This window comes from Panthera onca, chromosome D1 (assembly GCF_046562875.1).
Source record: "Panthera onca isolate mPanOnc1 chromosome D1, mPanOnc1 haplotype 2, whole genome shotgun sequence".
NCBI classification, from domain to species: Eukaryota; Metazoa; Chordata; class Mammalia; order Carnivora; family Felidae; genus Panthera; species Panthera onca.
In genome coordinates, this window is record NC_138348.1 from 99,412,018 (window position 1) to 99,425,567 (window position 13,550).

Here is a 13,550-nt window from a genome sequence, read left to right on the forward strand (position 1 = left end):
AATTCCCCTCCTGGGGCCTCGTAGCCTCATCTGAGCTGAGGTCGTCGACGGCATTTGGCAAGCTGGTGGTTGTGAGTGTCTTGTAACTGTTAAGTGCAGTTCTAGAACTGGGTGTTTTTATCTGGGACTGAAGGACCCAGGAAGAGGCTGGTGTTTTGTTGGGTCTTCTGCCCGCCTCTTTCGAATTCGGTGGCTCCTTTGCTGTCTCGGGCTGATGGGAATGAGTCTCGTGTTTGTAACTCTTCAGGGAACAGATACCTCAACACATTTCTAAGGTCTCCTGGTAGGAAGAGAGCCTCTCACCTAGCCGAACCCTCCCCTGGCCCGAAGCTCCCCCCCTGCAGTCCACCATCACTCCTGGCGGGCCCCACAAGTGGCGGTCCTCGGTCTGACCATGGCCTTGCTTGTCACTGCTGAGAGCTTTCCCTGCACTGCCTCCTGTAATCTTGACAAGTTCGGAGGCAGGTGCCGTGAGGAACTCACATTGTAAGGGACGACACTGATCCATCAGCTGATGAATAGATAAAGAAGATGAGGTTTATATATACAATGGAATACTACTCGACGATGAGAAAGAATGAAATCCTGCCATTTGCAAGCACGTGGATGGAACTGGAGGGTATTATGCTAAGTGGAAAGAGTCAGTCAGAGAAAGACAGATATCATATGATTTCACTCATGTGGAACTTGAGAAACTTAACAGAAGACCATGGGGGAAGGGAAGGGGGAAAATAATAGTTGGAGGGAGGCAACCCATAAGAGACTCCTGAATGCAGAGAACAAACTGAGGGCGGAGGGGGGATAATGGGTGATGGGCATTGAGGAGGGCACTTGCTGGCATGAGCACTGGGTGTTGTATGTAAGCGATGACTCATGGGAATCTACCCCCTTCCCCCCAAACCAAGAGCTCACCGTATACACTATGTTAGCTAACTTGACGATAAACTTAACAAAATAAGTGAGGACGCTGAGGTATGGAGAGTTAGGGTTGATTTCCCAAGGCCACACAGCACTTAGGTGAGAGCCGGGATCCCAGCCAGGGTCTAACTCCAAAGCTCGCTCTCTCTCTGCCTCTCCACACCTTTCCTGAGGGGTTTCGCGATGAGATCCACTGGCCTTGGTGGCTCTGGTGCGAGTGAGCAAGGGAGGAGCAGGCTGAGTATTTCCTAGACCTTCAGACTTGGGTTCATGGTCCGGAGCCAGGGTAAGGCAGGATCACTCCAGCCTCCTGGGATAAAGCCAGGACACCATGTCGCCCGTCGAGACCCCAGAAACCAAGACGTTGAGGGAGCCTAGCCTGGGATGGAGGCTCGGGTTACCTCCTCTGGTTGCAGAACCTGGGGGCCCAGGGCATGGAAGCCCCACAGGGCCTTGTGGGACGGGGAGACCCCCGTTCTTACTCTGGCACCACTGCCTGTCTGGCGTCCCCTGGAGGAATTTGGCTCCTTTGTCCCTCTCCAGTGTGGCAGGACGTGTGTGCAGAGAAAGCAAGCTTTCCTTCTTACTAGTCTCCATAGAACAGACCCAGGACCATAGCAAGTCTGCTTCTGCTGCTGAAAACCCATTGCCAAGGCCCCCCGTGCCCTGCTCCCCACCCTGAGTGTGAGTATGGGGAGGTGAAGGCAAAGGCAGTCATAGGAGTGGGAGCTGCGAGGAGGGACTGCGGGCATCACAGGTAATTCGGGTCACTCTGTCACAGAGTGCCTGGGGGAGATCACACGGGGTCTAGGCACTGGCCAAGAGGAAGACAACACTAAAGGCAGGGATGGTGTGCTGTCTGCCCCGGGGGCGGGGTGGGGGGGGTGGCTTCCCCAGGGTCTTTTCTCAGTGTCTATCTCACAAGCCAGGGGGCTCTCTGCTGCTCTAGCCAGTAGGGCTGCTCAGGGGTCTGCAGACCGCCCCCTCCCCCGCCGGCCCGGCCAGTGGCCTGCGTGGGTTTGTAACATGTGCTGCTGTGTTTTCCGCGTGGCAGAGATCATCTGGGGGTAGGTGGGGGCTGAGCTCACCTCCCCCTCACTCCCTTCAGGGGTGGATGCAAAGCACACAAGCTTTATGCAGATCACCTGCCTGTGACTGCTGGCTGGAAGGGTGGAGGGTAGGACTGTGCTCAGAGAGGCGGGTGGGGGCGGCCACTTACTGAGGACAGCCATGATGATGATGGTCGCCAGGCTCAGCAGCGCTGCGATGATGGGGACTCCCACCTTTTTGAAGGTCTCCAGGGGAGTGCGGGGTTTGCGCAGAGGGGTGACATCTGTGAGACGGAAAGAGCCTACAGTCAGCACTTGAAGACTGCCCCTGCCACGGCCCACAGCCTCCCTGCCCTCTGGCCCTGGTGCTGAGCCACAGGATGCTTTGGGGATGGTTTTGCTTCGCACTGGGGGTTTCTTCCTGCAGACTGGGCTTAGCTTCAGTGGCACAGGGTCACTCCACCTCCTTCACTTACCCAGGCTTAGCCATCTTTCACCTGTGCCCTTCAAATGAGCCTCCAGACCATGATATCCTTCCCTTGTCTTGACTTAGTCTCTTCTGGGGTGTTTCACCCTGTCCCGTCTGCCCCGTGCCTGCCCCAGGAGAGGCAAGTACTCACTTTCCTATCCTTGATCCTCTTTTCTGACTTCTCTTTTGATGAAACTAGAAGCTTGACGAGGGCAGGGACCTGAAGCTCTTAATAAATACTTGTGAATGAATGTGTCCTCGTGGCCTCCATCTCCAACTCAACAAACCAGCGAGTCCCCAGAACGGTCCTTGTCTTTAAGGCGATGGAGGTTTGGGGGAAGAAGCAAACAAGGACGTAGTTGCCGCTAACCCCAGATATCATCAGAGCTCTTAAATGGGTCTCTGTAGGTGGAGATGGGTAGGTGGGGGGCTAGACCAGCTGGGCAAAGGCCCGGGGGTGGGCCTCCGTGAGCTCCCCACGTGCCTGGGATGTGACGGGGGCAAACGCATGTTGTGGAGGCAGGACTGGCCTCGTCGCTTTGTAGAGCGTCTTGAATACCACGCCAGGAGTTTGGATTTTATGCTGAAGGCAGTGTGGAGCTAGGGGAAGCTTTTGAGCAGCAGAGAGACACGATCCCATTAACGCTTAGAAAGATGAACAAGAGTTTGGAGTTAGGAGTTACAGGTAGGAGCCTGGAGATGCCTAAAACGGAAGCCATAATGACCGTCCATTTCATATCGTTATCCAAGGAGGTGGTGCGGGGGCAAAGATTTGAAAAAGTTAAATTCTCAGGAAGTTTCCCAGAGCGATTGGTTCTCTGACGCCCCCTCATCTTGCAGGCAATAAGCTGGAGGAGGCGCCTCGGGACCTCTCCTCCGGGGCGAGCTAGGGCAGGAAGTGTGGCAACCCTGAGAATCCCTGGAAAACAATAGGTCAGCTCTCTGCCCCTCACCTCCCATGGCTTGTTCTCTCATCTTCTTCCAGTTATCCTTCAAATGTCACCTTCCACGTGAGACCTTCTTGACCTCCCGTTTTCAAAGGTACTTCTCCAACTGCCTGTCCTCCTCCCCTATTTTTTTTAAACACCCATCAGCTCTAACACACTCTACAACTCTAACACACTCTGAAGTGAAGGCTCCACGAAGAGAGGGGTTTTTGTCTTTTTTGTTCACTGCTGAGTCCCTGGTGCCTCAACAGATATTTGCTGAGAGAATACATGAATTGTTCTTGGCTTGATCTTGTAAGTATATCCTTTCCGTCTTTCTTACGGGTCTTGTTTTCTGGCTTGAACGATGGCTAGTTCTATGTCTGTCTTGCTCTCTTTCCTCAGCTTTTCAAAAGCAGAGAATGGCGCCCAGCCAGAGGCTGGGTGCCCGGTAAGTGTTGATATCATTGAATCTGTTGAAAGGGAAAGCACAGAAAACTTTGTGTTTCCTCCAAAGGGAGAGTTTAAACCTTAGACACAGAGCGCAGGCCCTGGGGGGTGTGGACGGGTATTGCCTGTTAGCCCCAGGAGCTGGGGTGAAGGAGGCGATCAATCTTTTTTTTTTTTTTTAAATTTTTTTAAATGTTTGTTTACATGAGAGAGACCGATGAGTGGGGAAGGGGCAGAAAGAGAGGGAGACACAGGATCCGAAGCCGGCTCCAGGTTCCGAGCGGTCAGCATAGAGCCCGACGCGGGGCTCGAACTCACTGACTGTGAGATCATGACCTGAGCCAAAGTCAGTTGCTCAACTGACTGAGCCGCCCAGGCGCCCCAAGGGGAGGAGGCTATCAATCTTAGCAGATGTTGTTTTAGAGTCCCAGTGGTCAGTGTGCAGAACTGTCCTCTTTCCTGTGGCCGTGGATATGGTGACATTTTGCGCATCCATTCATGCATGATTTCTTTACTGAGCACCTACCACTGGGGACACGAGGTGGGCTTGTTTTCTCAGAGGTGAATCATCTATGGGGAGCCCTTCGATGAGTTCCCGTGTCCAGGTCCTGCTGTCTCTGCCTCCCTGAGGTTCTCAGGGAGAGCATCACCAGGACGGGTAGAGTTTTCCTGGTTTGCGTTTCATACTTAAGGTTAACAAAGCCACCGTGAGCTATGAAGAGCCTCCCCACCTGCCACTGTTCCTTTCTCCAGCCTGCCCTGCACACTGCTGCCAGATAGAGCCCCCCCAAATATCGTTGTCCTGTCATTTCCCTGCTTGAGAACCCTCCATGCCTTCTGTCTCTAGACCACACTCTTTGCCGGACTTTGAAAGCCAGCGTGATTTGGCCTCCCTCTCTTCATCACGTGGACTCCGCACTGCCGATCCTCGCCAGCCCCCGGCGCCACACAGGCGACTCATGCCCTGGTCATTCTTCCCTCTGAACTTTGGCACCTGTTCTTTCCTCCGCCCCTGAAACCCCCATCATTTCCTTCTGATCCTTTACTCCCGTGGGGACTTCGTCAAAGCTCGCCCGACCCACGACGCTATGGTCTCTGATCACTTGGCACTAATCTCTCGCTCTCGAGCTCCCTTCACACGGACGTTGGTGGCAAATTTAACTTGTTTTCTGGTTTGGCAGTTCTGGGGCTTTCTCAGCTGGCGGAGCGCTTGGATGTCTGGTGTTCTCTGGGGACACTGTGGTCTTTTGCTATATCCAGTTCCAAAGTAGGTACCATCTTACTTGGGGGAGATTGTGTGGTTTCCGATCATTATTAACTTGGGACCCCGAAATTGTTGAAGGAAGTGGGATCGGTTATTTCCTTGTTGATCTGCCGTATTAATTTGTTCTTTGCTCCCTTGTTTCGCTGATACAGCGGGCTATCAGGAGTAGCTGTCAATGGTTTAAGAACATGGAATGGGAGGGGAAAAAGCCCCCTAAATTTGGGAACACTTCATCTCTTAAGTTATTCAGGCAAACACTATACTTTTCTAGTCTAGCAGGGAAAATAGCTTTGTCCAGCTTGTTCCGTGGCAGCATGGTCAGACTGTAAACTTCACGAGGGCAGGGACTTGGCTGTCTTACCTCCTGCTTTAGTCTAGCACCTAGCCCAGAGCCTGGCACATGGCAGGCACCCACAGTGTCGTTGAATGAATAGGAAAAGCAGAAACTGAACGAATGAGTTGGAGAAGAACTGCTTTTGGGGGTTTAGGTTTGTTGGTCCTATTTCTCCTATTTGCTTCCTACTTCTAGAATTATCCTGGACCTTAGAGTTGCTTCATACTTTTTTGTTGAATGATGAATGGGTGGGTGGATGGATATCTTCCATGCCATTTAGCTGTTGGTGGTGGCAGTGAGGGCCATGCAAGAGGGGTTTAGTACCTATCTGGTAACTGATTGAAACTTGGAGGCTGAGGTGGTCAAGGGAAAGCCGGACCTGAGCTTACCAAAGCTGTTCAGGGGTTGATCGCTGCCAGGATCCTGTAATTGAAGGAAAAACAGTCAGTGAGTTGAGTGAGGGAACATGTCAAGCTGGGGCCAAGAGTCCAGGGGAGGCTCTTGGTTCTTATCTCCATCCCCTTTTTCCTGCTGAATCTAAGTGGGGAGGGCTCTGTGGGCTCTGTGATACCTAATCGGTTCAAAAAATAAAATTCAGTTATGCATCTATATTACCTGGTACAACTCGCTTACTAATTGTAGCAACTAGTCGGCAACTGTAGAAATGACTGGCCGTTGGGCTGTTGTATTGCTGAGTCTCTGAGGGCGATTCTCTGCTCTGCTGTTTTGGTCCACCGTTTGTCTACTTCAGTCGATGTTGTAGTTCTGTAAACACTTGGACACGTCACAAAAGGGGATACTTCGATGGCCAGTCGGCGCCAAAAGGTGCTCGGTATCCTTACTCGCCCAGGCAAATGCAAATTCACACCGCAATGAGATCGCTCCCCACGGACACCAGAACGGCTAACGTTCAAGAGACTGACAGTGCTAAGTGTTGACGAAGATGTGGAACAGTTGGAGCTCTTACACTTTGTCGTTGGGAGGATCAATTAGCACGGATACTTTGGGAAATGGTTTGGCTGAATCTGCTCACGCTGTATGACTGTTCTACGGTTCTGTGACCCGGGAATTAGCCAAGAGAAACGAGTGGGTGTGTGTCTAGCAAAATATCTGTACGTGAATGGGTGTAGTGACTGCACTCGTAATGGCTAAAAACTGGCAAAACCCAGCGTCAATCGTTGGGGGAATCGATACCTAAATTGTGGTATATTCATATCATGGAATGTGTTTCAAGAATAGACAAGCATAACCTAGTGCTAAGTGTGATGAATCTCATAGACATAATGATGAAGGAAAGAAATGCGACACGAGAATATATTCACTATTTCATATATATGAATTTCACAAGGTAAAGTTAATCTATGGTGAAACAAGTCAGAATAGGGATTACCACTGGGGGGTGGGGCAGTTATTGGAAGCAGCGCGATGGAACCTTCCGGAATATTAGAAAACACATAGGTCTTGATTGAAGTGTTGGTTACACGGGGGTACATATGTTGAACATTCATGGAGGGGGGATACTTTAGATCCGAGTAATTTACTGAATGCGTGTCATGACATCATGACGTCAGTTATTTACAAACAGACAAAAAGCCATACGAGAGCACTACGGCATTTCTGCAAGTGTCGCCTTAGGTCACCGTTGACGCACATCCCCAAATACACGCAAGCCTCTGTTCTTCCACTTATACCACTTCACGTGTGCACTCAGCACACACACAGCCACACAGGGTCACGCACAGGCGCCGCGCACACAGGGCTCACATACGAAGTCCATACACCCCCTTTCCTGCAAAGCGAAGGTTTAGGGGAAGCAGTGGGTGCGGGGGGACTGCCAAGGCTCATGCCTCACTCTTGTTCCTCCCAGAAATCTCTCCTCTCTGCTCCGTCTCCAGCTGGTACAGGATCTGGAGTCCTTGGGCCGGGGGAGCGGCGGGCCTGCCTGAGGTCTGGGTCTCCATCCTGGGACCGGTCTGCCCATTGTGCTGAGGTCATGACGGTTCCACTGGCCGGTGGAAGAGTTGCAGGACCCCGAACACTTCCGCCTGGGAGTTTTTCTAGTCCCGTTTGGGAGTGACCGGGCTGCTTCTAACCCTGTGGGGGTCCCAGATTAGGTCTGGTGGGGGTGTGTGCGTGTCCCTGGGTGTTTGCCATGGCTGAGCGCGGCAGACATGCTCTTTGGGAGAGGGAGCCCCTTCCTTATCTCCCGGACTCTCTAACCTGCTGGAGGGACGTGCCTGGCTTGGCCCTTCGGTGACGTGGGGCCTCGGGCTGCGGGGGGACGTAGCAGAGACAGCAGGCTGTGGAGTCTGCAGGGGCTGAGTTGGACTCTAGGTCCTGCGTCTTATTACGTGTGAGCCTTGGGTGTGAGATGGTTAACCTCTCCGAGCTTCACGTTCACCCTCCTCAAAGTGGGGGAAATGACACCTACTCGGAAATGCCATCTAACGCTTCACCAGATTCTTTTGTCTGACTCAGTTCAAGTTCAGGGGTGCAAAGGATACCAGCTGTCTGATAACCAGTACGGGTAGTTAAGTGTTCAATTAAATATTTGGCCAGGCCCTGCTCTAGGGGCTGTGGATTCAAAGACAAATAAATAAGTACAATAGGACGGGAGAGGTGCCCAGACAGGCCGGGCCGGGCCTGTCGTGCCTTCACCTCTGGGGAATCGGGAGTAGAGGGTGTTGGGAGGCAGGGGGAGGGCAGGTGTGAGCAGATGAAGCCCGAGTGGCAGGTGCCATGCAGAGTGAAGCGGGCCATGGGAGAGCACGCCTGGTGGGTGCTTAGGGCCGGAGGCCTAGGGAAGGGGCCAGTGTGGTTAGGGACAGCCTCCGGGCTGAGATCTGAATGACAGGGAGGAGCAAGGTTGACACTGGAGGGACAGAAGATCAGCAAGGACAAGAGGAAGGAGAACGAGGGTGGTGGTGGGGAAAGTCACCGTGTGTTTGGAAGAGAAAAGCGGCAGCCGTGGCCAGTGGGTCGGACGCTCTTTGGTCTTGAGTGAGCAGGTAGGAGGGTATTTGCTGAGATACAAGGGCTGCGGAGGGGGGGGGGGAGGTTAGAGGGGTCAAGAACACCCATTTAGTGGCCCTTCCCTGTCCGCTCGTTCTTTTTCACTCAGTCTTCCTGTGCTTACATGCCTGCGTTAGTTGAGGTAGGTAGGGCGAGTCTCTTTTGTTTATTATTCAGCAAATGTTGACTGTATGCCTTTGACGGGCCCTGAACTGTGCTGGAGGCCGAGACACAGAGGAACAAAAGAGGCTTACGGTCTGCGCTCTCTTGGTTCCTTGTCTGTGAGTGGAAGTGACCTCAGTGCCCCTTTAGCTGATACGTGTTCGACTGTGGCCCACGGAACAGTGTGGTTGCACAGAAAACATCCCACACCTTTTTGAAAACAGAAAATAAACTAAATGAAAACCACAAGCTTGAATTACAGACTGTGACTAATCGGTAATTATGGCATCCTAGGTGTCTCCTACGATGCCCGGCATAGAGTGGGCGTTTAATCAATATTTGCTGAGCGAAAGACTTAAGGAAAGTATCCTGGTTTCAGGGCTCAGTCCCAGGCCAGCCTTGAAGAAGCTGACGGTGGCACATGCATACAATGGAATATTATACTGCCGTCAAAATGAACCATGGGGCCACAGAATAGTACGGACGGCATTAGTAATTTAATGTCAGAGGAAAAAACAAATCCCAAAAGATGACACGTAACACAGAATCTTTTTCATAAGGGAGCAAGGAAAGGATCAACATGGGGTTGGGTATGGTGCTTACTTTCAAGGGGGCATCCTGGCCTCACAAAGATGTATAATCAATATTTGCTGAATTATTAAACATCAGACTTGCCCACCCACCTGAGCAGGGGAGGGAATGTGTGTGTTGGGGTGGGGGGGGGGCGCAGGGGAATCTCATGGTTAGATGCAGCTTTTGTCTGGGGAGGTGGATTTATGGAGGCTTACATTGTTAGAGCCATCTAATGAGCTGGAGAGTTACAAGGGGGCCCTGCAGGGACCGACAGTGGAAAAAGAAAATGGCATGAATCCAGGATTAGGATCTGTCCTGTGGTGTGCACCTGAGGTTCAAAGAGAAAATAAGAAAGCAGTCGCCTGGCTGTGCTGAGGGGTTAAGGAGACAAACTCCTATCTTCCCATCCTCCTGAGCTCTACTCTGACTCTCATGCTGCCCAAGTTCTTCTGTCAAGTGGCCTGCTCTTTGTCTGGCTTTCTGGAAGCCTCTCTGGCACACATCTCGGACACAGTGAGATCAGAGATGCTGGGTTGCTAAACTTCTGGGAAGGGGAGCTGCTGAAGGTCACAAGCATCCGGGGTCATGGGCAGGGAGGTGGGCACACTTAGGTCTAAGAGTGGCAACTGGGGAATGTCCATGTCAATGACCTTCCTGAGGAGGGTGGAGATGGGAGGGGATGCACGGTAGCTGTGTTGCCTTTCAGTCCAGAATCCATCCCGAGCTGGGGCCGAGAGACGAGGACACCAGGTAAGATTCAGGAGCCTGGCCATCCCCCATCACTGGGTGAGTCCATGCCGTGATCAGAGGGCACAGAGCCGAAAGGGGTTCTGAGGACCATCCCAGGCAACTCCCTCATTTCCAATAACAGGCCAGATGGGGGAGATGCCTAGCCCTGGAGTTGATAGAGGGAAGGAGATTGAGAGGCCACCCAAGACCAACTGTGCTGCCTTCTGCCTTGTGGGAGGTGTCTCAGTTTATCTCCAACTTGAACTCAGCCTCAGACCACAAATGCCACAGTCCAATCCCAGCCCAACCCTAGGAAAGGCACCGGCCTTTCCCGTGTTGTTGGGGCTGCTGGCGGGGCAGGCCTGTCTGCTGTGTTGATTCAGTCTGCTACAGAGCCCTGACTCATGGGTCCAGCCCAACCGGTGTCCGACTGAGGGGTTCATCTGGGAAGGAAGCTCCTGCTGTCTGGATTACAATGGAAGGGCAGGAATGCCTGGGCCCCCAGAGCCCAGGAGTGCTGGACTGGACAAGGCGGGGGTGGGGAGTGGGGAAGGAGAAGTTAGCAGGTGGGTGTTAGAAGGCAGAAAAATCACCTATTGATTGCCTCATTGCTCAGAGAATCACCTTTCCCTGTTTTTCAGTTGGTCACTGGTCACAGAAAGACGTTAATCCAAAACCCAAAGGTTGAGGCAGAATAATTAACTACTGCATTTGGGGATTATTACAGAGCTTACGGTATCTTTCGTAAATGCTGTCCCTTTTTTAAAAAATATTAAAAAAATTTTTTTTAAGTTTATTTACTCTTGAGAGAGAGAGAGAGAGAGACAGAGCATGAGCAGGGGAGGGGCAGAGAGAGAGGAGGAGACACAGAATCTGAAGCAGGGTCCAGGCTCTGAGCTGTCAGCACAGAACCCGACGCGGGGCTCGAAGTCACAAACCGCGAGATCATGACATGAGCCGAAGCCGGAGGCTTAACCGACTGAGCCACCCAGGCGCCCCTAAAAAATACTTATTTTGAGAGAGAGCACCCCCAGCAGGCTCTGTGCTGTCAGTGCAGAGCCCAACGCAGGGCTCAGTCCCACATACCGGGAGATCGTGACCTGAGCTGAAATCAAAAGTCGGATACGTAACCAACTGAGTCACCCAGGTACCCCAGTGCTGTCCCTTTTAATCTTCAAAACAACTCTGAGAAACTGTCCCCATTTCCCAGAAGAGAAAACCAAGCCCCATGTAGATTAAGTGGCTGCTATAGCCTCAGAGCAAGTAAGTAACCGATCCAGCTCTTGGGGCCAGGGTTTTGGACTCGGTGGACTATTGTTTTCACCCCCACCTCCCCTATCCAGTTGCAGAAACCTATTTCGGGAAGTGATATTAGCTGGCACTGGGTCCTTTCGGTTCTCTACTCCCTGGCACGAAGTCTGGTTGCATATAGTTAGCGTGCAGTTGCCGTGCAGAGGTCACCCCGGCATCTCCTCCGCCCTTCATCGGTTTGAAGGCAAACCCCTGTCTGCTTGGTTCCTGGCTCTGCCGAGTCTTCCAAGAACGAGGGTCAGAAGTCCCCTTATCTGGGGAAGGCGCTGCCTTGCTTGGTGCGGATAGCAGGGACTTCACTGTTCTCAGCGTCCCTTCCTCCCTCTCTTCCGTCAGGTTTGCACGTTTCTCCGCTCCTCCTCCTCCCCTCGCTTCCCCTCAGCCCCTGGTGCTGCAGATCTTGGAGAATCCTGATCGGGTTTAGCTCGGCTTTAACCTTCCAGCTCAGAGGTGATGAACCCGGACACCAGGCAGCTCTTGTTTTTAAGTGTGCTGCAGAGGCGACCCAGAAGACCGGCCCGGGGAGTAGAAGTTCTCTTACTGCCTTGTCTTGTGACTCCCTGTGTGGCCTTGGGAACACCCCTCAACCTCTCTGGACCGCAGGGTGATTGGAAACTCTCTTTGAGGGATGGTAAAGCGGGTAAGAGGGTTAATAACCACACGCCGACACAGGCAGGCGCTCCACCAGCCTAATAATGAGGGGAAGCGGAGGTGACCGCTCGTAGAGGCCGAGGGAACAGAAAGCCTGGCCAGCTCTTTTGTCTGCTCTCCTTGCCAGGCGGCCTGCCCCTGGGCCTTATTTCTCTGTTCCTCTCTGCAGCGCTGACTCTGAGCTTCTTTGTTCTGGAAAGAAGTCCACAGGGGCAGAGCTCGGATGACCGCAGGTGTAGAGGAAGGGAGAGAAGCAGAGGCCCGCGGTGAGGGGCTTTCTGGCCCTGCTCTGGTGTGTGACAATCTCAGGCTCCCTTGGGGGCTCCAGCCCCAGCTTCCCACGGTCTCCCGGGGAACACCTAGAGGCTAGAGGCAGGGATGCTTCTGTTGCTAGGTGATGAGATAAACAGGCCTTCCGTGGCTCTAGCAGGTGGCAGCTGTGTTGCTGAGGTCAGGGACACGGCAGCAGGGGCGACCCAGGGGACCAGGTGGGGAGAGTTCTCGGGTGTGCCAGGAGACCCAGAGGTTGCTCTTTGCTCGCAGAGAAGGGCTCGGCCACTGGCTGGCTCAGGGGCTACTCCGAGGGTGCCTTGCGTGGTTCCCTGACCCCGAAAACACATCCCGCTCCCGACCTGGCAGCAGGTGGCTGTGAGCTCTCCACCTACAGCAGAGATAGGGCTGTTTGATGCCTTGACCGGGGCTGAGCAAGTACCCTCTGTCTTGGGTGCTTCAGCCATGACAGGTAAGGCGAGGAGTGGGGCCACGAGGGCTGGGCGGTTGTGAGTCACAAGAGGGGGTATGGGTTTCTGGAGATGGGCCTGGCTGTGACACGGCAGCCCTGAGTGTACAGAAAGTTCTCAGAGATGGAAAATCAGGCCGGCTCTCCAGGACCTTCGGAACTATCCAGACAGGTCCCCCCCGCCCCCACCCATCTGGGGCCACACACAGGTGGGTAACCAAGCTCTCCCTTGCAGGGGTCTCTGCGAACGTTCTCACTCGCTGTGCCTTGTGCCAGGTGCCCACGGCGGCGCGTTTTCCTTCAGGGCTAACCTCCGCCTCGGCTGCTACATGAGAAACCGCTGGGCCTTGTTCTAAGCCACATAGGTGCTGACCTGTTGGCAATTTGAGCTGAGCACCTCGACCCCCACGGCGGTACACAATGGCTCCAGGGCGGGGCCTGGGGCAGCCGGGAGGTGTCGGGTGACCTGCCATTATTCTGCTGCCAGCCTGCTGCTCAGCTGCCCTCCTCTGCGGATCAGACCTTGTGTTTAGGCGTAGGTCTTGATTCCAGCTGGGGTTACGGGGCGAGGTCGAAGGTATAGCAGCTCTTCTTGTTTCACAAATGGGGAAACCGAGGCACGGACTCGTCCTGTTGTCTCTCCCCGGGTCACGTGGCAAGACAACGTGCTGTGCCAGAGTGAGGTCTTAGCACATGCCCGTTGGGTTGAGTTGACCTTGCCTCCAGGTGATGCTATTGTTAACTCTAACGGGTACCAATCCCTCCAAGGTCCTTCTCGTGGTGCAGGGGTGGGGAAGTAGCCCCGTTCTCTGCAGCCTGAGTTCTCCACCATTCTATTTCATTCTACTTACTTTCTGCCCTAGGGTGGCGGGCCAATCCTGCCCCGCCTTCCCTCCCAGGAAGGTCTCTTGGAAAGGGGGACCTTTGCACACCCGAGGGCACTGCGTGGGCAGTGGCTGAAGG

At 53.4% G+C, this 13,550-nt stretch overlaps 1 protein-coding gene across 3 annotated transcripts in view; it reads right to left on the reverse strand.

Annotated features, from left to right (window-relative positions):
* The window catches only part of TMPRSS4 (transmembrane serine protease 4), a 42,208-nt gene that overhangs the window by 21,072 nt on the left and 7,586 nt on the right, over positions 1 to 13,550 (reverse strand). For all 3 annotated transcript variants that reach the window (XM_078432799.2, XM_060604866.3, XM_060604867.3), the window contains exons 2-3: positions 5,800 to 5,833; positions 2,138 to 2,251 (exon numbers count right to left, since the gene is read on the reverse strand). In XM_078432799.2, coding sequence (XP_078288925.1) covers positions 2,138 to 2,251; positions 5,800 to 5,833 — 148 coding nt within the window. The remainder of the gene's footprint in view (positions 1 to 2,137; positions 2,252 to 5,799; positions 5,834 to 13,550) is intronic.